A 22936-nucleotide genomic window follows, 5' to 3' on the forward strand; every position below is an offset into this window, starting at 1 on the left:
ACAGCCAAAAGGTGGAAACAGCCTAAATACCCATCAATGGATAAACAAACATTGCATATCTATACAATATTATTCAGCCCTAAGAAGGAATGAAGTACTTGAAAACATTATGCTAAGTGGAAGAAACCAGACATAAAAGGTCACATAGTGTATGATTCCATTTATAGGAAATACCCAGAACCGGCAAATCCATAGAGACAGAAGATAGACTAGCGGTTGCCAAGGGTTGTGGGACGGGGGAAGAGGGAGTAAGTTCTTAATGGGTAGGGGATTTCCTTTGGGAAATCATGAAAATGTCTTGAAGTAGATGAAGGTGGTGGTTGCACAACACCGTTCACTTTAAAGTGGTTAATTTTATATTATGTGAACTTTAATTTTTTTTAAAGGAGAATAAGCTCCCTTGTACCCATACCGTGGTTTCTGTAGAGCCGGGCTGGACTGGAGACTGTTCTCCTAGAGGCAGGGAGAGCGGGTCCGACACGGGAGACGCAGGACGCGCCTCTCCGCTCCGCCACGTTGAAGGCAGCGCGCCCCCAGCCCGCGCACCCAAGTGAACACACGGGCTCCGAGTCTAGAGGGAGACGTGGGCTGTGAGGAAATGACAACAGGGGTAGAAGGGTAGGAGGACAGAGAGGCGGGTGCGACTCAGCTCTTGACTTTGTCACTCCTACCCAGTCAAGCTGCCTCCGCCCAAGCACATGGTCTGAAGCAAAATCCCACAGAGGTGGGGCTAAGTGGACGGGGCGGGGCCGAGGCTGAAGGGGCGGGGCCCGGGGCCGCCTCCTGGAGGCCGCGACCACGCGCGAAGTTGGCCGGGAAAGAAACCGGAACCTGTTAGCCGGCGGTGGCAGTTTCCAAACCGAGCTTGGGTCTGAAGTCAAAGGCGGCCACGCTGAGAAGCCTGCTTCCGGCAACTCCTTGTCCCACCGGCGACTATGAGACAAAAGCACTACCTGGAGGCTGCGGCTCGGAAACTGCACGCTAGCTGCCCGGGCCAAGCCCGCTATCTCCTGTAAGAAAAGGGTGGGAGGGAAGGCGGGGGGCGGGCGGCGAGGAGGCGTTCCTCGGCCCCCCTCATGAGGCTTTCTCTCTCTCTTCCAGCTGGGCCTACGGTTCGTCGAACGGTAAGGAGAACACCCGCCCCAGTTGTGGATCAGGCTCCCGCTGCCCCGCTCCCCGCCATTCTGCACAGCGCTCAGAATGATCTAAAAGAAAAATCTGACTGATACGCTTTCTTCATAACCCCCCCCGCCCCGCCAGCGGCTTCTCAGCAAATCCTGTCGGTCCTAAAATATATCCCAAAGCTAGCCACTTGGCACCACGTCCGTTGCCACCAACCTGGTCCAAGCCACTGTCGTGTGGATTAGTGCAGCAGCTCCCATGCGCTTCTAAAGGTTCTCAACCCAGCAGCCAGAATGATCCTGATAGAAACCTAAGCTACATCATGTCACTTCCCTGCTGCAAACTCTCGCATGGCTTCCCATCTGAGTAAGGTGAAAATCCCTTAAAAGGACTACGAGGCCATGCAAAGCTACATCATGTCACTTCCCTGCTGCAAACTCTCGCATGGCTTCCCATCTGAGTAAGGTGAAAATCCCTTAAAAGGACTACGAGGCCATGCATCATAGGCTCCCATTATTTCTCTTGGACCTGCTCCCCTCTTGGTTTACTGAATTCCAGCTACACTAACAGCAGAGCCTCCACACTCTTCTGTTTGAGGGCCTTTGCAGCTGCCCTTCCGTCTGCCTGGAAGTCTTGTTATATTATCTGCTTGGATTCCTTCCTCACTTCCTTTTGGCCTCTGTGCAAAAGTCGATTCGATGAAACCTGGCTATCCTACTCATGTGGAAATGCAATTTGATTCAAAATTAAAGCAGCTCCATCACCATTCCATATCCCCCTTTTCAGTCCCTTTTTTTTTCTTCCCAGCTCTTAACATTTAATGTTGTTATATTACTTGTCCCCATGAACTTTTATCCTTTGTTCATTACTTTATCTCCAGAACGCAGAACAATGCCTGGCATGTAATGTAGTTGTTGGGTACCATGGACTCGGCTCCAACTCATAGCCACCCCGTGTGACAGAGTACAACTGCCCCGTGGGGTTTCCTTGGCTGTAATCTTTACGGAGGCAGATCGCCATAACAGTCACTCAATAAATATGAATGAGTGAAGTTAAAAGCATGGGCATTGTCCTCACCTTTTTTGTTGAGCTGTGTTTTGCAGTGCTGTACCTCTAACACTTAGTATGGACGGTGCTTAACGGTAGATACCCAGTAAATATTCATTGAATAAATAGGTGGAGTGCTCACCTTCCTTTCCAGCCACATCACCTTCAGACCCTTACCTTTCCCTAAATAGCCATGCTCTTTTTTTCAAGGTACTTTTTTCTACCTGAAAGTCCTTTACCAACATGAGTGCCATGTACAAATATAGGCACAATTTATATTTATCTATTTGTCAAGCCTCCTCTTTGAAATGTTTCTGGCTAGTCCATGTAGCGTTTAACTTTCCAGAGCATTTTGACCGTATTGTTTTAGTTAGCCCTTACCAGTTTTATCTTCATTTGCTTAAGGTTCCTCCGCAGAATGTGAGTTCTTTAATGACAGGAATTTATTCACTTCCATATTTGTATCTCCACAGGTTGGTATGGTAGATGGTCAATGAATGCTTTCATGATTGCATAAAAGGCCTTGCATAAAATCACATACATTTTAAGTCTGTTCTCATGGGCCACATGCAGGCAGAGCCAAGCCCACAAACCACAAAATTATGCTAATCATTCAAAACAATGTCACAGTGTAATTTGTTATTTTGTGATAAATGTGTTTGTAAAATTTGTGAGACAGAACAGCCTTTTTTACACAGTACCAAAGAGTGGGACTTGTCTATATGTTGCTGAAAAGAGTGAATGGTATAGTATTTTGCAAAATTGTTACCAATTTATCTTTTTGTAAATTTTCATATTTTGAGTTTGCTTAAGGAGAATGTATATCTGTTCATTTTAACTGTCAATATACTCTTCTTTTTCACATAGTGCTGGTAAAGTTTGAGGTAACAGTATACTCTGATTTGCTGAGTCATGAGTTTCATTTGTGTAATTTTAGATGCTAAGAACGCTTTTGAGGAAACATGTCCATACTGTTGCCAGTTGCTGGTGTTGGATAATGCTCGAGTGCGGCTCAAACCCAAGCCCAAACTGACACCCAAAATACAGAAACTTCTTAATCGAGAAGCAAAAAATTATACTCTCAGTTTTAAAGAAGCAAAAATTGTGAACAAGTACAAAGACTCCAAAAGTGTATTGGTAAGATTTTGGTTCCAGTATTGTGAATAAACTAGAATTTTCCCTTACTTAAGATAAGATTGTTTAAGAATCAGCTTGAATATAATTCTAAAATTTGTAGTAGTCTCTTCGGATTCCGAAAATATTTCTAGTGATTACTGTTTCATCAGGAGCAAAGTTTTTCTTTTTCATGATTATTCAAAACCAAACACCTCGAGCTTTCAAACTTGTTCTTAGATCTCACGTTGAACACAATTTTTTTAAACACAACTATTATCACAAATTTGAGAACAAATTATTTTCACAAATTTGAGTTGACCAGTATGACTTTACCTGAATTGCAGTTGTCTCTATTTTTTCAGTTAATGGCCCATTTCCTCAAATAGTAGTATTTTGTATATGTAGGTACCAGTGTCATTTCTTCTGTCATTTCCTTGTCTATGTCAGAGCTTATATTTAAATTTATGCCCAACAAACGTTGAGTGCATCTTGTATTCATTAACTAAAGATTTGAGGGTCATATGCCAAATAACGATAAACATTGGGAATATAAAATGGACTAAAACAACCAAAATCAAATTACCTGTAGTTTACTGTATGGAGGCTCCTATCAGATACATTTTGTGTCCTGCATATCCTATGTCAACCATTCATCAAATATTCAGGTGGCTGCTTACTGCCAGGCACTATGCTGGTCATTGGATATTATAGCAGCTATGTCTGGCCCAAAACTACAATCAGTAATAACCCGAATTGAAAACTGTCATATTTAATAGTTTACCAACATTGCACAAGTGCATTTTTGTTTCTGTCATAAAATTTACTTTAAAGGAGAAGAGAAGAATATTGAAGTGAGTAGAGTTCACCTTTCTTACTCCGTGGAGAACTATTTTTCAAAAAATAGTTACTGACACACATCTGGAAAGTGTTCTTAAATGGAAGGTAATAAATGCTGTCTTATCAATCCTGGCAGCTGTTGGACAATGCCATTGCTATGTTCGTGTTTGCCTTTTACTGACAGTTGTGAAGATCTGGCAAGCATGCTTTGCCTAGCTCTGCCCTGGCTTTGGTATAGGCAGCAACTAAAATAAGAACATAAACTACACTTGTCATCTATGACTGTGTATATATCCTAATGGCTTATTTTATGCCTACAACATGGGTGAAGCTGTTACCTCCTTCAAATGAGACAAACTCCCTGCAAGTTTTATCTCTAGGGTAGCCCTGTGGAGGACAGAAGAACACAGGTGGCACGTAGAGGGGAATAACACAAAGTAGGTACATGTTGTGGGCTAGGAGAGAGAGCTAGGTCAGAGAGAAGACTGGATACAAGTCCAGCTGTGCTGCCTACTGGCTGGATCTGCCTGGCAAGATACTGAGTTCACTGTCTTCCAAGTTGTATTCTAATGTATTTTAATCAGAGAACAACTAAAAGGGTGCTGGTGTATTTGTTACGTTGATTTATTTTCATCTTTATTCAGCCTCTTTCTAAAAAGTGTGAGGGAACTTACGCATAAGCCTTTTATATATGCAGATTTCCATTTTTATTTTCATTGTGTGAATACCAGAGTTGTTCTCAGCTAAAGCAGTTTGTAATTTGCTGAGGTGTGGGCTAAATTGTGAGTCAGATATGTAGAAGGAAGGCATTTAGCTAGAAAGTGGGCCATTTCTTGGACAATGATCTTGAGAAAGTTCTAGAGCTAATGATAGAAGTGAAGAAGTGTAAGAATGTGATACTTCATTTTACTGGTTTTATAAATTACTTTAGACCTGTATTTACAGAACCGCTATGGGTTTGAAGGAGGTCGCTTAAATTTTCAGTAATATTTTACCATGTTTTATTGTGAAAAGCCTTAAATTTCAGCTGCAAAAAAAAAAAAAAAAAAAAGCTAAATGTCTAATGCATTATTTTGCATACTGCTATCACATTTAATCTGTATGCTGAGCAAATAATCCAAGAAGGTGGACTATATGAAGAAGAACAGGGCATCAGGATTGGAGGAAGACTCATTAACAACCTGTGTTATGCAGATGGCACAACCTTGCTTGCTGAAAGTGAAGAGGACTTAAAGGACTTACTAATGAAGATCAAAGACCACAGCCTTCAGTATGGATTATACCTCAACATAAAGAAAACAAAAATCCTCACAACTGGACCAATGAGCAACATCATGATAAACGGAGAAAAGATTGAAGTTGTCAAGGATTTCATTTTACTTGGCTCCACAATCAACAGCCATGGAAGCAGCAGTCAAGAAGTCAAAAGACGCATTGCATTGGGAAAATCTGCTGCAAAGGACCTCTTCAAAGTGTTGAAGAGCAAGGATGTCACCCTGAAGACTAAGGTGCACCTGACCCAGGCCATGGTATTTTCAATCACATCATATGCGTGTGAAAACTGGACAATGAATAAAGAAGACCAAAGAAGAGTTGACACCTTTGAATTGTGGTGTTGGCAAAGAATATTGAATATACCATGGACTGCCAAAAGAACGAACAAATATGTCTTGGAAGAAGTGCAGCCAGAATGCCCCTTAGAGGCATGGATGGTGAGACCGCGTCTTACATACTTTGGACATGTTGCCAGGAGGGATCAGTCCCTGGAGAAGGACATCATGCTTGGCAGAGTACAGGGTCAGCCTAAAAGAGGAAGACCCTCAACGAGGTGGATTTGACACAGTGGCTGCAACAATGAGCTCAAGCATAACAACGATTGTAAGGATGGCGCAGGACCGGGGCATTGTTTTGTTCTGTTGTGCATAGGGTCGCTATGAGTTGGAACCGACTCGACGGCACCTAACAACAACAACAATCACGAAGAACATCCTTCTAGATATTAAAGGGTGTCATCCCAATTTCTTCTACCATTCCCCCCAAACATGTTTACATGGAGAAATGTGAAAAGCTATTTAATTAAATACAAATGTTTAGCCATTAATTTTTTTATTGAATATAATTTAAAAAATGTGTTTTGTTTAATTCCTGCTGCTAGATTACAAGCTCCCCAAGGCAGCTTCTATATATATTATTCACCCCTGTAGTACCTGGGGAGACCTGGTGGTGCAGTGGTTAAGAGCTCAGCTGCAAACCAAAAGGTCGGCAGTTCGAATCCACCAGCTGCTCCTTGGAAACCTTATGGGGAGTTCCTCTCTGTCCTGTATGGTTGCTATGAGTCGGAATCAACTTGATGGCAACTGGTTTGGTTTTTTGGGTTTTTAGTAGTACCTGGTATAGTCCTTAAATATATAAGAATTCGGTGAATATGTGTTTTATTGCATTAAATTAGACATTATAAGCCTGGTATTTCTTCTTTTTATGGTAGTCGATTACTTGTAGAACATGCAACAGAACAGTTAAACATCATGGTAAAAGTAGAAGCTTTCTGTCATCACTGAAGAGCAATCCTAGCACTCCTAAGACTAAACCCATCCTGAAGACACCAATGAAAAAGACTCCAAGTTCTGCAAACCTAAATCATAATATGTCTGGCTCCAAAGGCAAAAGCCCTGCATTGAATTTCAGGTACATTAATTTATTAATTTTATTTGAATGGCCAATTTTAATTCTTGAGTATTTTTTCTGTTTAATATACTCTCTAAATGTACAGTGAAGTTTGGGCCTTGGGCTCCCCGCCCCCTTTTTTTTTTTTCCATCTATCTTCTTTTCTCTAGTGTCATAAACTCCCATGTCTTCAGCTCTCACCTCAGAGTATATGACTTGCAGGCATATTCATCACTTCAAATCTCTGGGCCTGTTCCCAACTGCCTGCTAAATATAATCACCTCAGTGCCCTGTATGCCCAAAATTTAGTTCGTCTTGTCCTCACAGCTAATCACTCAAACCTGCCCATCCACCCCTAAAGTTCCTTATTCTGTGAATAAACATGCCCTTCTAGACATTCAGGCCTAATCCCTTGGTCATTTCCAGGTGGTTGCCAGTGTATCTGTTCTACTTATATGATGTTTGCTTCTGTTCTCTCCATTTTCTCCGTATTGCTATTATCCTAGCTCAGGTCCTTCACCTTTTTTGCCCTGGTCTACTATAGAAATTTCATAATGAGTCTTCCTACTTTTAGTTTCAAGCCCTTCCCATCTAATCATCTTCCTAAAGCACAACTCTGATCTGAGGCCTTTCGTACCTCACTCTAGAGCAAATGGACTAAATGCTCCAGCATGGCTTTTCAGCTCTCATTACCTGGCACCGTCTGTCTGTCTTACTTTGCCTTAATTTGTCCTGTGTGCCAGCAAAACTGAACCACTCACAGTATACTTTTCTGCTGTAAACCTTTGCTCTTGCTGTTTCATCTACCAGAAATTCCTGCAGAAATCTGATTGATTAGGGGTTTGACAAATGAAACTGTTAACTATATAACTGGGCAAAATGTTTTATTTGATTTTTAATAATCCTCAATATTTTACTCACTATGGTAGTCGATAAATGTTCAATTTAATTCCATAGACACTGAAAGGAATTTTTAAAAGTTTTGTTACAAAAATGAAACTTATCTCTTGAACATAAATAAAAAAATTCAGTAAGGACTGGGCTATCTCTGCTTATTATATTGAGTTTTTGATACTGGCCTTGAAGTTTATAAAATTAAGTAAGTATTAAATTTTCAAATGCAGTTTTCTCGATTTAATGATTTTGATATTTAGTATAAGAATTCATGGAAGCTTCCACTTTATTAGATAAATGTGATAAAAGATAATTTGGCTTATACTTAAGAAGATCAGAAATCCACACTTTTCTTTCAAAGAGGTAATTTAAAAAGACATTTCACATTTATCATACAGATTGGAAGCTGTAAGAGGGGTCAGACTGACAAACCCCAATTAAGGGTTCAGAAGGGATGAAACAGAAAGCACAAATACACACTAAATAGGGCATCATTTATTCAGTAGGTATTTATTGAGTGCTTTTCTGGCACTATTCTAAACTCTGGAATACAATTATTAGTACAAAGCATCTGCCCTTAATAGAGCTTACATTCTAGTGAGGAAGATACAATGGAATGGTACCTACATGTATACGTTGAGATCCTTACTTTTGAGAACTGAGGTGATCTTGAGCTGTGAAGAAAGAATAATATGTTTTTAAAGTCTCTGCTTAGGCTTGTCATGAATCTTGTTGTCAGATGTAAAAGAAACTCAGACCTGATGACACTTTATCTGCCTCCCGCCTTTTCTTTCAGGTGTGCTAGAACTGCCCAGTATACCACCTAAACGTTGCATATAGCCAATTCAGTGAGGAAACTTAACAAGATGGGAACAACTGCTGAGGGAAATCCAGTATAGCCATTGCCCCTATGTGGCCATAATACAGAAGCGTAGAAAATGCGTCTGATAGCAGTTAGTTATCTGGATTGAGCAAGAAAAACACTTTAAATTGTCATTTGTCAGTATAACTAAGTGTGGTTTTACATCTCTTTTCAGAACACCTCCATCTGGACAGTCAACACCCACCTTCTCTTCCTCAAAGAATATGAGAAAAACAAAGAAACATTTCTCTCAACTAAAAATGCTGCTTAGTCAGCAAGAATCCCAAAAGACTCCAAAGATGGACTTCAGAAATTTCTTGTCTTCTCTGTAAAGGATGGATTTTGAAAATAAGAAATATCTAATGGAATTTCTGAAACTAAAGCTAATCAGAAAAACTATTTTTTTAATTTTATTTGTTCTTTGACTACATGAATACTAGGTCCAAGAGCAACTTTTCTTAGTATCCTTCAGTGTTTATGGGGAAAATACCTCATTGGAATGAATTACTGAAACCTGCTTACTTTCCAGTCAGTGTTAAAAGAAATATATGAGTGGTCCTTGGAAGTTGTAAAGATACATATGGATATAGAGTGGTATTCTTACATTACCCTCCCTTAATTAGAAGTTTTCATTTATGTCATTTTCTTTCTAAGGAAATTGAGACCTTTTTGAGAGTCTTTCACAAGACTATGAACTTGTGAAGCTTTCTTCTGGGTATCTACAGCCTTATTGCTAATTCAGAAAAAGGATCAAGTGTATGTGTCCTTATGTTCCCACAGTCATCTGCATAACTGTATCATTAAGATCTGAACAGTATCCCTAGTACAAAGTAAATATCTGGGACATTCTTGATTATGTATGATTTAATAAGTACAGAAATTTCTATTTTTTACAATTTTCTATTGTTCCTACAGTAATATTTCACCTTAAGTGACATTTTAATTTGCTCTGGTGAAGACTTCTAGGTCTAAAAGTTATATCAACACAACATAGTAACAGTTTCACTATCTTAAATCTTTTTTGGAACACAGTTATACTTTTTTTTTTTAATGAGAAGCTAGGGTTGTATTCAACCTATCTTTTAAAAAGCTCTTTAAGTAAATGATGTAGATAATTTGAACTATAATCTGTTTCCAAGCCTCTCTGCTTCTTAAAAGTTTCAAACAAATTTTCTTTCATTCGGGTTTGGCAAACGTTGACACACCAAGGTTAAGCAGTTGGTTTTATGTTAGTGTGAAGTGAAGTAATGCTACCTGGTGTCAGCACCAGAGAGGGATGGTGAGGGCCACCATTCTGAATATCTTTAGACTATTCAGGGGCCAGGCCTTACATTCATATCCACAGCATCTTGTTCAATGTCTAGGTCATGTCAGATGCTTTACCTTTTTGTCTAACTTCTCATAAAACACCTGTTTCTCTGAAATTGTCTTGCTCCTCAGCTTGCTTACTCCTCTCCCTGATCACCAGAGGTCACAGAACATCTCATTTTCTCTCCAGTGTTTGGCCTTTACACATGATTTTCCTTTAGGACTCATCTCAGACATTGCCCCTGACCCCAACCCCACAGTATGGTGGCCCTGTTGTTTCCTGTTTCTCATTGCCTCCTCAACTGCATGTGAGCTTTTTCAGGCTCAGGGGATCTCACTTTTTTGTCTCATCACCTAGTTTGTTACTCAGCATGTGGCATATGTTCTGTAAATATTCCTAAACTACTGCATTTAAATTTGAATTCCACCTGCTGCACAGTAGGTTTAGAAATAAAGTCTTTTCTGGTCAGTGACAGGAAAGCAGATGAAAGGTGTAGCAAAAATAGGAACTTCTAGGTGGGGAGCTGCTCACATTACCTTAATTGCCAATAAAGACAATGAATTCTTGATTGTTCTGTTTGGCAGAGGGTCTTTGGGCATCTTTAAGAGAATGTTAGAATTATAGTGTGGAGCTAAAAGTGTAAAACTCTTAAGAGGGAAAGAGGAATAAATACTCATAACCTTGGATTAGGCAATGATTCCTTAGATACGACACCAAAAGCACAAGCAACAAAAGAAAACAGATACACCAGACATTATCAAAATTTAAAACTTGTGTGCTTGAATGAACACCAAGAAAGTGAAAAGACAACCTACAAAATGGCAGAAAATATTTGTGAATCATATATCTAATAAGGCATTTCTACCTAGAATTATAAAGAACTTTTATAACTCAATAATGAAAAGACAAAAAATGGATGAAGGATCTGAACAGATAGTTCTCCAAAGAAGCTATGTAAAAGGCCAATAATCACATCAAAAGATGCTCAATATTACTAGTCGTTAAGGTAATGGAGGTCAAAACTACAAGGAGATAACACTTCACCCACTAGGGCAGCTAAAGGGAAAAATACAGTAGCAAATGTTGATGAGGATGTATAAAAATGAGGTTTAATAACTGTACCTACCTCATGAAGATGTGAGGATGCAAGGTGACGGTACACGAAAAACACCTAGAAGAGTAGATTGTATACTGAAGTGCTTAACCAATTTGTGCTATTATCACCATCAACAAATCTAAAATATAAATATCAACTCTGATAATAACACCACTAAAGGAATAGAGCAATAAGAGACTATGGTGGCTGTCCTTTGAATATATTCCACTAATGACTATGCAATTTGTTTTGAGGTATTTGTAATTATTTTTTAGTTGTGATTATATCAGTACTTGTCCAATATATCTTTAGCCCAGGTGTTTAAGTTCATGTTCAACTCAAGGCAGTATGCTGTTCTAACAAATGATGGACTTACTTTGGTGGCTATTTTCTCCTACAATCCTTTCTTGAGATGGCATGTAGGTACTGGAGGTTGGTCTGATCTATGAATTCACTTCATGAAATGCAGAAAATCCAAGTGGTTCAATGTCCAATGTTATGTTCAAGAAGTCTTTCCAGGCTCAGTTTGGTCCTGCTGTAATGACTCAATGCAAGATTTATATACACAAGTTTCTCTGAAATAATTCCAACTGTCTTTTACTTTTCTCAAGGATAGAAATTGAAGCAACAGTTTTGGAACTGATGTATTTTTTAATAAACTGGGCATCCCAAAATGTTGGTTATAAATCTTGAGTACAATTATCAATTGTCATCAAGGTTAACAGACAAAAGAGAACGTAATAGTACAGGTGTTTAAAGTATACAGCATTCGATACATTCATCTTTATTAAGTCTTTTTAAAACAACTATGTCCTTTTATGACAACTTTAAAATATATCTTTTCAGACTTACCAGTTTTTTATTTTAGAGAACATTTTCTCACTAATTTTAATATACAGCTAGAAGGGGTGGAGACAAGACGGTGGACTAGTCAGATGCACTAAGCCATCCTGCAGCAGCAAAGACCCGAAAAACCAAGGAAAACAGATAAAGATGTCAGTCCTGGAACCCTGAACCTTAAATGAAGGGATAAAGTACTAGATCAGAAGACACTGAGGAAATGAAACCAACAGAAAAAGGCAAAGGAGCAGAGATACGGAGTGCAGGTTCCTGCCCAAATAGGATGACACAGTATAGCTATCTTGGAATAAAGCCAACAACTCCACATGAAGATAGCAGGAAGGCACCTTCAAGGAATTGCCAACAGGAACTAGTGCCGGGCCACAGGCCCTGCCACCTGGACAAGGTGGTGAGACGTATTATACCCACAGATGAGCAAGTAACAAAGCATGCCCAGCCCGCCTGGGCAGACAACCAAACCAAACAAAAAAGCACGCCAAAAAAAACAAACCTACAATCAATAAATAGTAGCTGAATGTTTCAGAGACAGCAGATAGTACCATGACATATTAAAAAAAACAAAAACAGGACAAGGTGGCTCCAGTAAGTGACCAAAATAAAGCACCAGATGACCTTCCAGGAAAAGAAAAGGCACTGGAAATACCTGGATAGGGAATTCGAAAGTCTAATATTGAGGGCTCTCCAAGAGTTTAGGAAAGAGATCAAGAAAAACACAGACAAAACTAAGGAAAAAAGAGACAAAATCATGGAAAACACACAAAACTGACCAAAGTAAAGCCAAAATGAAGGAAAACAAAGACAAAGCAACAGAAGAATTCAGGAAAATAATACCAGGACTAAATGTCAAAATAATTAGATTTCATACAAAAACAGCAATTAGAAATTCAAATGATAAACAGAATATCAGAAATGGACAACGTAATACAAGGTTTTAGGAACAAATTTGAAACAATGGAAGACGGAATCAGCAAAATTGAAGACAAATCCAAGGCTGCCACTTTGTTTCAGAAACAATCAGAGAAAAAATAAAGAAAACCGAATAACTATATGAGATACAATCAAGAGCATAAATGTGCATATGATTGGAGTTCCACAGCAGGGGTAGAAAATGGAAAACACATAGAGAATCACTGAAGATTTGCTGACAGAAAACTTCCCTAATATCATGAAAGATGAAAACCTGTCTATGCAAGAAGCTCATCAAACCCCATATAGGATAGTTCCCCCAAAAAAGTCACCAAGACATATAATAATTACACTTCCCAAAACCAAAGACGAAGAAAGAATACTGAGAGCAGCTCGAGAAAAACGAAAAGTCACATACAAAGGGGAAACAATAAGACTGAACTCTGATTACCTGACAGAAACCATGCAGGCAAGAAGGAATGGGATGACATATACAAAACCTTGAAAGAAAAAAATTGCCAACCAAGAATAATATATCCTGCAAAACTCTCTCTCAAATATGATGGCAAAATGAGGACATTTCCAGAAAAACACAAATTAAGGAAATATGTAAAAACCTAACCAAACTTACGAGAATTATTAAAGGGAATCCTTCGGTTAGAGAACCAACAACATCAGACAACAACCTAAATACCGTCTTAGGTAATGAACTCTCAAGAATAAAATAAGACTACACTACTGGGAATCAACAAGGTCAATATGTAAATGAAAACAATGTCAAAACAACAAAAGGGGGAATAAATGTTATAGGTAAAGAACTTTCAAATGGAGAGGAAGTCAAAGCAATATCAAGTATTAAAAGACTGGTTCAAATTTAGAAAGATAAGGGTAAATTTCAAGGTAACCACAAAGAAAGTTAACAAACCTACTCATCAAAATAAAGAAGAAAAACAAAGTCTCAGTAAACACAAAATGTATAAAAATGAAAGAAACATAAAGAAATTCCACAAACAAAAGGAATTCAGCACAGAAGAGTAAGAGGAACAAAGAAAACGCCAACACCACTGTTATGGATTGAACTGTGTCCCCCAGAAATATTTGTCAACTTGGCTAGGTCATTGTAATGGGTTGAATTATGTCCATCCAAAAATGTGCGTAATAACTTGCTTAGGCCATGATTCCCAGTATTCTGTGGTTGTCCTCCATTTTCATTGTAATTTTATGTTGAAGAGGATTAAGGTAGGATTGTCACACCACCCTTACTTAGGTCGCCTCCCTGATCCAAGGTAAAAGGAGTTTCCCTGGGGTGTGGCCTCAAAAGATAAAAGGAAGGGGAAGCACGCAGCGAGTTGGGGACCTCATATCACCATGAAAGCAGTACCAGGAGCAGAGCACATCCTCTGGACCTGGGGTCCCTGTGCCTGACAAGCTCCTTGACCACAGGAAGACTGATGACAAGGAATCTTCCTCCAGAGCCAACAGAGAGAAAGATGTCCCCAAGTCCGTGGGTCAAGCTTCTCCTGACGCACAGAGCCACAAGGGTTGGTGAACCCAAGATCGGCAGCTCGGAGAGCAGGGCTTTGTTCACAGGCTGTGAAGATTGACGAATCCCCAAGATTGGCAGGCAAGACCACAGGTAAGCTGCTAGCTGAAGTTCCAAGAACCGGAGATTAGATGAACAGGAGCCAACTGCAGAATGAGCAAAAGCCCCAAACCTTGCCAGAACATCCACTCATTTTCAATGCAGGCCACACACCCAAGGAAAGTCCCTTTCAACTCACTGGTTACTCACAACAGAGCCCATCATGGAGGTGATCACATAGTATCAAATCTCATCATGGAAGTGATCATACCATCATACAACTATCAAATCACTGAGGATCATGGCCCAGCCAAGCTGACACACAACTTTAACCATTACGCTCATCAAAAGACTTCACCAAAAGAGTAAAGAGAGAACCTATAGACTAGGAAATCTATAGGAAAATCCAACACCTCTACAACAAAAAGCCTAATAATCCATTTAAAAATTGGGCAAAGGATATGAACAGACACTTCACCAAACAAGACATTCAGGCGGCTAATAGACCCAAGAAGAAATGATCACAATCAGCAGCCGTTACAGAAAGGCAAATCAAAACTACAATGAAATACCATCTCACCCCGACATTACTGGCACAAATCAAAAAAACAGAAAATAACAAATGTTGGAGAGGTTGTGGAGCGATTAGAACTCTTATGCATTGCTGGTAGGAATGTAAAATGGTACAACCACTTTGGAAAATGATATGGTACTTCCTTAAAAGGCTAGAAATAGAATACCTTACGATCTAGCAATCCCTTACCAAGGAATATATCCTATAGAAATAAGAGCCATCATAAGAATAGACATATGCACACCTGTGTTCACTGCAGCATTATTCACAATGGCAAAACGATGGAAACAACCTAAATGCCCATCAGCAGATGAATGGATAAACAAACCATGGTACATACACACATGGCGCACTATGCAGCAACAAAGAACAATGATGAATCTGTGAAACACTGCACAACATGGATAATTCTGGAGGACATTATGCTAAAAGAAATGTCAATCACAAAAGGACAAATACTGTATGAGACCATTATTAAAAACTCAGAAAAAGGTTTACACACAGAAAGAAATAATCTTTGATGGTTACAAGAGAGGGGAGGAGCGGGAAGAAAAAACACTAACTAGATGATAGACAAGTAGTAACTTTGGTGAAGGGTAAGACAGTATACAGTACTGGAGAAGTCAGCACAACTTGACCAAGGCAAAGTCATAGAAGCTTCAAAGACACATCCAAACTCCCTGAGGGACCAAGTTACTGGCCCGAGGGTTGAAGACTATGGTCTTGAAAGACATCTAGCTCTGTTGGAATAACACAGTTTATAAAGAAAATGTTGTGCATCCGACAGTGGTTTTAAAAGCCTGTGAGCGGCCATCTAAGACACATCTACTGGTCCCATCCTGGCTGGAGGAAAGGAGAATGAAGAAAACCAAAGACAAGACAAAAATTCGTCCAAAAGACTAATGGCCCCCAATTACCACAGCCTCCAACAGACCGAGCCCAGAAGAACTAGTTGGTGCCTGGCTACTACCACCAACTGCTCTGACAGGGATCACAATAGAGGGCCCTCAACAGAGTGGGAGAAAAATGTAGAATAAAATTCAGATTCACAAAGACCAGACTTACTGATCTGACAGAGACTGGAGAAACCCCAAAAGTATGCCCCAGACACCCTTTTAACTCAGTACTGAAGTCACTCCAGAAGTTCACCCTTTAGCCAAAGATCAGACAGGTCTATAAAACAAACAATAAACACATGAGGAACTTCCTTCGTAGTTCAATCATGTATGCAAGACTAAACGGGGACACCAGGCCAAAAGCAAAGGAGAGAAAGCAAGAAGGGACAGGAAAACTGGATGAACGAAAACTGGGAACCCGGGGTAGGGAAGGGGAGATGGTTGATATATTGCAGGGTTGGCAACCAATATCACAAAACAATTTGTGTATTAATTATTGAATGAGAACCTAATTTAAAGCACAATAAAAAAAATACAACTACACATACCACACACACATACACATGTCAATACACCAAATATATGTTTAAATTCATAATATTTACAGCATGTTTTAAATCCCTAATTTTAGGAAATATAGTAAAATTTCTAGGCACACTATTAGATAATATTCATTTCACATTGGTTAGTTCACCATTTCATTCTGGGCTTTAGGAAAAGATCACACAATGCTCATGTGAAGACTGGGTAGTGGCATTAAGTATCCTTGTTTTGGGTTTTGGCCTTAATATCTTGGAGTTACATTTACAGTAACCACCTACTGCTGTCTAGTCAATTCTGACTCATAGCGACCCTACAGGACAGAGTAGAACTGCCCCATAGAGTTTCCAAGGAGTGCCTGGTGGGTTTGAACCACTAACCTCTTGGTTAGCAGCCGTAGTACTGAACCACGACGCCACCAGGGTTTTCATTTACAGTATAGATCTAAGTAATTCTCCCTGTTAGTATTATCTAGCTACAGTACTAGTTACTCTTTTCTTCATCTACCCTCAGGGAGATGAAGGGAGGATATCTGGTATTTATATCTGTATATGGTTAATAAAAAAAAGATAAGTTTTTTAGGTTAAGTCTAAAATTTTCTGTTACTTTTTATGGCCAAATGTAGGCATGTTTTGTGACAGTTTTTATCTTTTTTGAAGCAGTTTTATGTTGAACTTCCAAGTTAATACAAGCATTCACTGATTTATTATAACATTAATCCACAGTTCCAAAAGTGAATTGATTATTCAAAAAATAATCAAATTGATATTGAAATGCAATATTAATATTGCAAATTATTGCAAAATTGGAACAATATAGGATATGACTTTACAATATTGTCTAGATTTTACAAGAGACAATTTAGTAAAAAACTATATGCTATTTAGAATTATGTGTTTTAATTATAATCTCATATTCACACAACATTTATGTTCCCCAAAACACCATGCTTTAGCTTATGAAGCTTTAGACCTAAGTCCAAAATGTTGCATGGATTAAAACATGCCATGTCTGTAGTACCCATCTTGTATTGTATAATTATTGCGCAGTCGCCACAGATCTCAAAGTCATTTTTAAAGAATTACTGGTAAACTATACTTTTTTTTAAGCTCTTAGTTTGCCTGAAGATTTTCAGTTTCAGTGGCAGCAATAGGAAAGAGAATTCCAACCTAAGACATATTAAATCTCTCTGATTTTAGTGAACGATAATTAAATTACCTTTTGAACTAAAAGCCTTTACTATTTTTTAAGTTATTTTACTCATTTGTAATAGTGAAGCAGACAGCCCTAGAGCCCAACCCTTCTAAGAGACACCTGGTCTGGCTTAACCTCCTACACCAAGCAAAATAGGCCACACATTCTTTTGAAATTGTCCTTGACAAGATAACTACAAAATGGGCCATAGATAGCCTCAGCCCACCTATGGGTACAGATTTAACATCTTAAAAAAAAAAAAAAAAGTGAGCCTATTCCTCCATCCTGGGGGATCAAGCCATTGTCTAGAAAAAAATATACTCATCCCCAAGCCCTGAGTGCCTGTGTGAAGGTCAGTCCTAAGCATTCAGGATGAATTTACATTTCCTTGTCTGCTCTCTGTAAAAGCCCACCTCCACAAGCTGCCTGCCAGCAGTCTTGTAGGCAACAGCCCCAATTGCTCCTTTCCTTGTTCAAGAAATAAAGGCGTCTTTCTGATCTCCCACCTCGGCCTCTTGTTTACTGGGTATAAAAAGTCACACTGGGTAAAACCTGGGGTTTTCATCTGGCAACATTTCATAATAAATGCACATAGTACGAAGTTCAACAGGTACAAAAGGGAACAGAATGAGAAGTCCTTCCTCCTACTGCAGTTGCCAGCCATCTAGTTCCCATCTCTACCAAAAAAGGAAAGAAAGTGGTTGGTTCCCTCATTTTTGGCTCAGACACCAGTTTCTTGGGAAAGATAAAACATGGCTTTTCTTTTTTCCTTGAAGAAATTGTGAAATATTTTGTTTTTATTTTAATACTGTATTATTTGGTATGCTTCCAGTTCTTGGCACCATAAATGTTAAAAAGTGAGTATAAAATTATACAGAAAAACAAAATTATTGGTTAATACCATGTAATCCATAGAAGCATTTTAGTTTTTTAAATTAGGTATTAATTTTGAAACTGATGCACGTTAGTATAACTTTTACAGTCTTACACAAATATATTAATATTTTCTGGCTAGAACCAACATTTATCTTCTAAACAAACTTTAAGATAACATTTTATTTTGTTTCAATTAAGCATTTTGAAGCTACTTAAAAAGTACTTTTTCCAAAAGACAACCATCGGAAATCATGGGAACTCCAGGGTACCACTTGAAAAACGAATTATATTACAATATATTTGTAGACCCCTATGTGTCTGTCAGTTTGTTGTATTATGGGGGCTTGCATGTTGCTGTGATGCTGGAGGGTATGCCACCGGTATTCAGAAACCAGCACAGTCACCCATGGAGGGCGGGTTTCACCTGAGCTTCCAGACTAAGACAGACTAGGAAGGATGCAGGAACCATCAATTGCTCATATCCAAGTTCAAGCCGAAAATGAAGAAAATCAGAGCAAGTCCACGAGAGCCAAAATACGACGCTGAGTATATCCCACCTGAATTTAGAGACCATCTCAAGAATAGATTTGACGTGTTGAATGCTAATGACTGAAGACCAGATGAGATGTGGAATGACATCAAGGACATCATATATGAAGAAATCAAGAGGTCACTGAAAGGAAAGAAAGAAAAGACCAAGATGGATGTCGAGGAGACTCTAAAACTTGCTCTCGAAGGTCGAGCTGCTAAAGCAAAAGGAAAAAATGATGAAGCGAAAGAACTGAATGGAAGATTTCAAAGGGCAGCTTAAGAAGACAAAGTATTATAAGGATATGTGCAAAGAGCTGGAGATAGAAAGCCAAAAGAGAAGAACACACTCAGCATTTCTCAAGCTGAAAGAACTGAAGAAACAATTCAAGCCTTGAGTCGGAATAGTGAAGGATTCTACGGGGAAAATATTAAACGATGCAGGAAGCATCAAAAGAAGATGGAAGTAATACACAGAGTCATTATACCAAAAAGAATTAGTCGACGTTCAACCTTTCAAGAGGAGGCATATGATCAGGAACCGATGGTACTGAAGGAAGAAGTCCAAGCTGCACTGAAGGCATTGGCTAAAGACAAAGCTCCAGGAATCAATGAAATATCAATTGAGATGTTTCAACAAACGGATGCAGCACTGCAAGTGCTCACTCGTCTATGCCAAGAAATATGGAAGACAGCTTCCTGGCCAACTGACTGGAAAAGATCCGTATTTATGCCTATTTCCAATAAAGGTGACCCAACCAAATGTGGAAATTATAGGACAATATCACTCACAAGCAAAATTTTGCTGAAGATCATTCAAAAACGGCTGCAGAAGTATATCGACAGTAAAGTACCAGAAATACAGGCCGGTTTAGAAGAGGATGTGGAACCAGGGATATCATTGCTGATGTCAGATGGATCCTGGCTGAAAGCAGAGAACACCAGAAGGATGTTTACCTGTGTTTTATTGACTATGCAAAGGCATTCGACTGTGTGGATCATAACAAATGATGGATAACATTGCGAAGAATGGGAATTCCAGAGCACAGTTAATGTGCTCATGATGAACCTGTACACAGATCAAGAGGCAGTTGTTTGGACAGAACAAGGGGTTACTGAGTGGTTTAAAGTCAGGAAAGGTGTGTGTCAGGGTTGTATTCTTTCACCATACCCATTCGATCTGTATGCTGAGCAAAGAATCCGAGAAGGTGGACTATATGAAGAAGAACGGGGCATCAGGATTGGAGGAAGACTCATTAACAACCTGCGTTACGCAGATGACACGACCTTGCTTGCTGAAAAGTGACGAGGACTTGAAGCACTTACTAATGAAGATCAAAGACCACAGCCTTCAGTATGGATTGCACCTCAACATGAAGAAAACAAAAATCCTCACAACTGGACCAATAACCAACATCATGATAAACGGAGAAAATATTGAAGTTATCAAAGATTTCATTTTACTTGGATCCACAATCAACACCCACGGAAGCAGCAGTCAAATCAAAAGATGCACTGCATTGGGCAAATCTGCTGCAAATGATCTCTTTAAAGTGTTGAAAAGCAAAGACGTCACCTTGAAGACTAAGGTGTGCCTAACCCAAGCCATGGTGTTTTCAATCGTATCATATGCATGTGAAAGCTGGACAATGAATAAGGAAGACCAAAGAAGAACTGGCGCCTTTGAATTGTGGTGTTGGCGAAGAATATAGAATATACCATGGACTGCCAAAAGAACGAACAAATCTGTCTTGGAAGAAGTACAGCCAGAATTCTCCTTAGAAGCAGGGATGGTGAGACTGCATCATACATACTTTGGACATGTTGTCAGGAGGGATCAGTCCCTGGAGAAGGACATCATGCTTGGCAGAGTACAGGGTCAGCGGAAAAGAGGAAGACCCTCAAAGAGGTGGATAGACACAGTGGCTGCAACAATGGGCTCGTGCATAACAATGATTGAAAGGATGGCACAGGACTGGGCGGTGTTTCGCTCTGTTGTGCACAGAGTTGCTATGAGTTGGAATCGACTCCATGGCACCTAACAACAACAACATATCTGTAGAAATTAAAAAGGTCTATGTTCAAAACTCTAATAGCACAAGTCCTATTTTGGAGGAAAAAAAAAAAAGATTAACGTAGACAGGTTAGTAAATATTTAAAATTTTAATCCTCAGCTCTCATTACCACCACATCTCAAAATTTAAATTTTAAAAATTACTCGGTCTTCTATCTTTTCATCAAATCCCTGACTTTTTGGTAACTGGGAATATAAAGGTGCAAGTGGGGGGCAGTATGGCTGGCTTTGTACTTTTGTTTAAAAATTCTGACTTGGAGTTTTGGGTTTGGGGATAGCATACTCCCCGGCTAAAATTTCACTAAGTGCTATATTGTTTCTTCTCATCAATTCAATAAGAATTTCACTTCAAGTGCACCTCGAAGATGTACTACCTTGTCTAGAATAAAAGTCCCCATTAGAGGGAACAGTTTACCTAAAATATCCCTGGCATACCAATTCTAATTCTCAAGAACTCAAAAATTATCTGGCTATAGTCATAACATATACACATCAAATATGCTAATATTCTCACTAGGCACTTCCTTGAAAGCTACAGAATGTAGCTAAATTCACACAAGGAAGAAAAGCACTCAGGCTAGTCAGGCTTAGTTTTACCTGGGGGAATTTGATAACTTCAACTAATATGTTAGCCTTCAGGTTCATGGGTGGTGCAAATGGTTAACACACTCAGCTTCTAACCAAAAGGTTACCAGTTCGGGTCCATCCAGAGGCACCTCGGAAGAAAGACCTGGTGATCTACTTCAGAAAAATCAGCCGGTGAAAACCCTATCAAACACAGTTCTACTCTGACACACACGGGATGGCCGTGAGTCACAGTCCACTCGACAGCAACTTTTTTTTCCTCCCCAGGTTCATATAGGGGGACCTATAAACTCCAATGGAAACCCCAGTGGCATAGTGGTTAAGTGCTACGGCTGCTAACCAAGAGGTCAGCAGTTCGAATCCAGCAGGTGCTCCTTGGAAACTCTATGGGGCAGTTCTGCTCTGTCCTCTAGGGTCGCTATGAGTTGGAATCGACTCGACGGCATTGGTTTTTTTTTTTTTTTTATAAACTCCCATAAAAGCAGGAAAATAGCACATTCCAATTAGTCGGCCCTTAGGTCAAATCTTTCACTGTGAACACAAGCCTCATTCAAGTCTTTATCTCTAAAGTTCAGGTTCTGGGAAAAACACAACCAAAGCTGGGTGAGGGATGATTCTCCAAGAATTCAAGTATTTTGCTTCAGGTAGTACAGTTCTGGCTACTGCCTCAGAGACTTCACGGCAGCCAGAAACGGCATTCCTCAAATGATGTGGGTTGACACACTGACACTAGATTTACTCTTCGGTAACAGCAAGAAGAACAAGCGGTGTGGTCCAGGTCTAAAGACACACACAAGCAGTCTGCTCCACTCACCCTCTGTCAAATACAGTCAGTCCCAGTCATGGCACCGAAACAGTGAAATAAATCAGCCTGTGCACCAGGTTTCGTTTTCATCTGCTAGGGTCTTTATTTTACTGGTCAATACTCTAACAACTGTCATAAAATGTTTCAGATATAGAGTCAGATTTTAAGGAAGTAAACAGCATGTTCTAGCCATCACAACATTTTCTACAGCATCAACAAAATAATAATAAAAAAAATTATACCATCTTTTTAGTCACAGAGAAAAAAATATATAGCTTTTTTTTTTTTTTTTAAAGTAACAACTCTAAAGAAAGCTTGTGATTGTTTGGCCCAGGCATCACATGCACTGAAATTAGGCAACTACACTGCTCTTTAAAGTGTTACCCTTCTTTCCAATAGGCCTACCCTAAGCTTAGCCATGTTATTCAGCATGAGTAAGATTTAATGCCTTCAGACTTCCAAACAGCAAAGAACAGTAACAGCACTTTTTATGGTGCTTTATAGTTTGCAAAAGTATGTTTATATATACTATCTCATTGAGTTTAATGTTCATTTAATTCATTCAGTA

General features: G+C 39.3%; 1 protein-coding gene across 2 annotated transcripts; it reads left to right on the forward strand.

The window, feature by feature from the left end:
• Positions 1-793: 793 nt before the first annotated feature.
• Positions 794-16336, forward strand: C11H18orf21 (chromosome 11 C18orf21 homolog). 2 transcript variants are annotated; one of them, XM_049900550.1, is made up of 5 exons: positions 798-1012; positions 1102-1124; positions 3107-3306; positions 6608-6807; positions 8718-16336. In XM_049900550.1, the coding sequence occupies exons 1-5, from the start codon at positions 936-938 to the stop codon at positions 8872-8874; spliced, it is 657 nt and encodes a 218-aa protein (XP_049756507.1). In that variant the 5' UTR covers positions 798-935; the 3' UTR covers positions 8875-16336. The 2 variants fall into 2 exon arrangements, with proteins under 2 accessions (XP_049756508.1, XP_049756507.1); XM_049900551.1 differs by lacking the exon at positions 6608-6807 and having other exon boundaries at positions 794-1012.
• The last annotated feature ends 6600 nt before the right edge of the window (positions 16337-22936 follow it).

This window comes from Elephas maximus, chromosome 11, assembly GCF_024166365.1.
Source record: "Elephas maximus indicus isolate mEleMax1 chromosome 11, mEleMax1 primary haplotype, whole genome shotgun sequence".
In the NCBI taxonomy this organism is placed as follows: Eukaryota; Metazoa; Chordata; class Mammalia; order Proboscidea; family Elephantidae; genus Elephas; species Elephas maximus.

Excerpts from the sequence above, each read along its gene's own strand:
- C11H18orf21 (XM_049900550.1), top strand. The coding sequence starts at position 936 with ATGAGACAAAAGCACTACCTGGAGGCTGCGGCTCGGAAACTGCACGCT. Across the intron at positions 1,125-3,106 it reads GGCCTACGGTTCGTCGAACG|ATGCTAAGAACGCTTTTGAG; the intron begins GTAAGGAGAACA and ends GTGTAATTTTAG. Across the intron at positions 6,808-8,717 it reads AGCCCTGCATTGAATTTCAG|AACACCTCCATCTGGACAGT; the intron begins GTACATTAATTT and ends ATCTCTTTTCAG.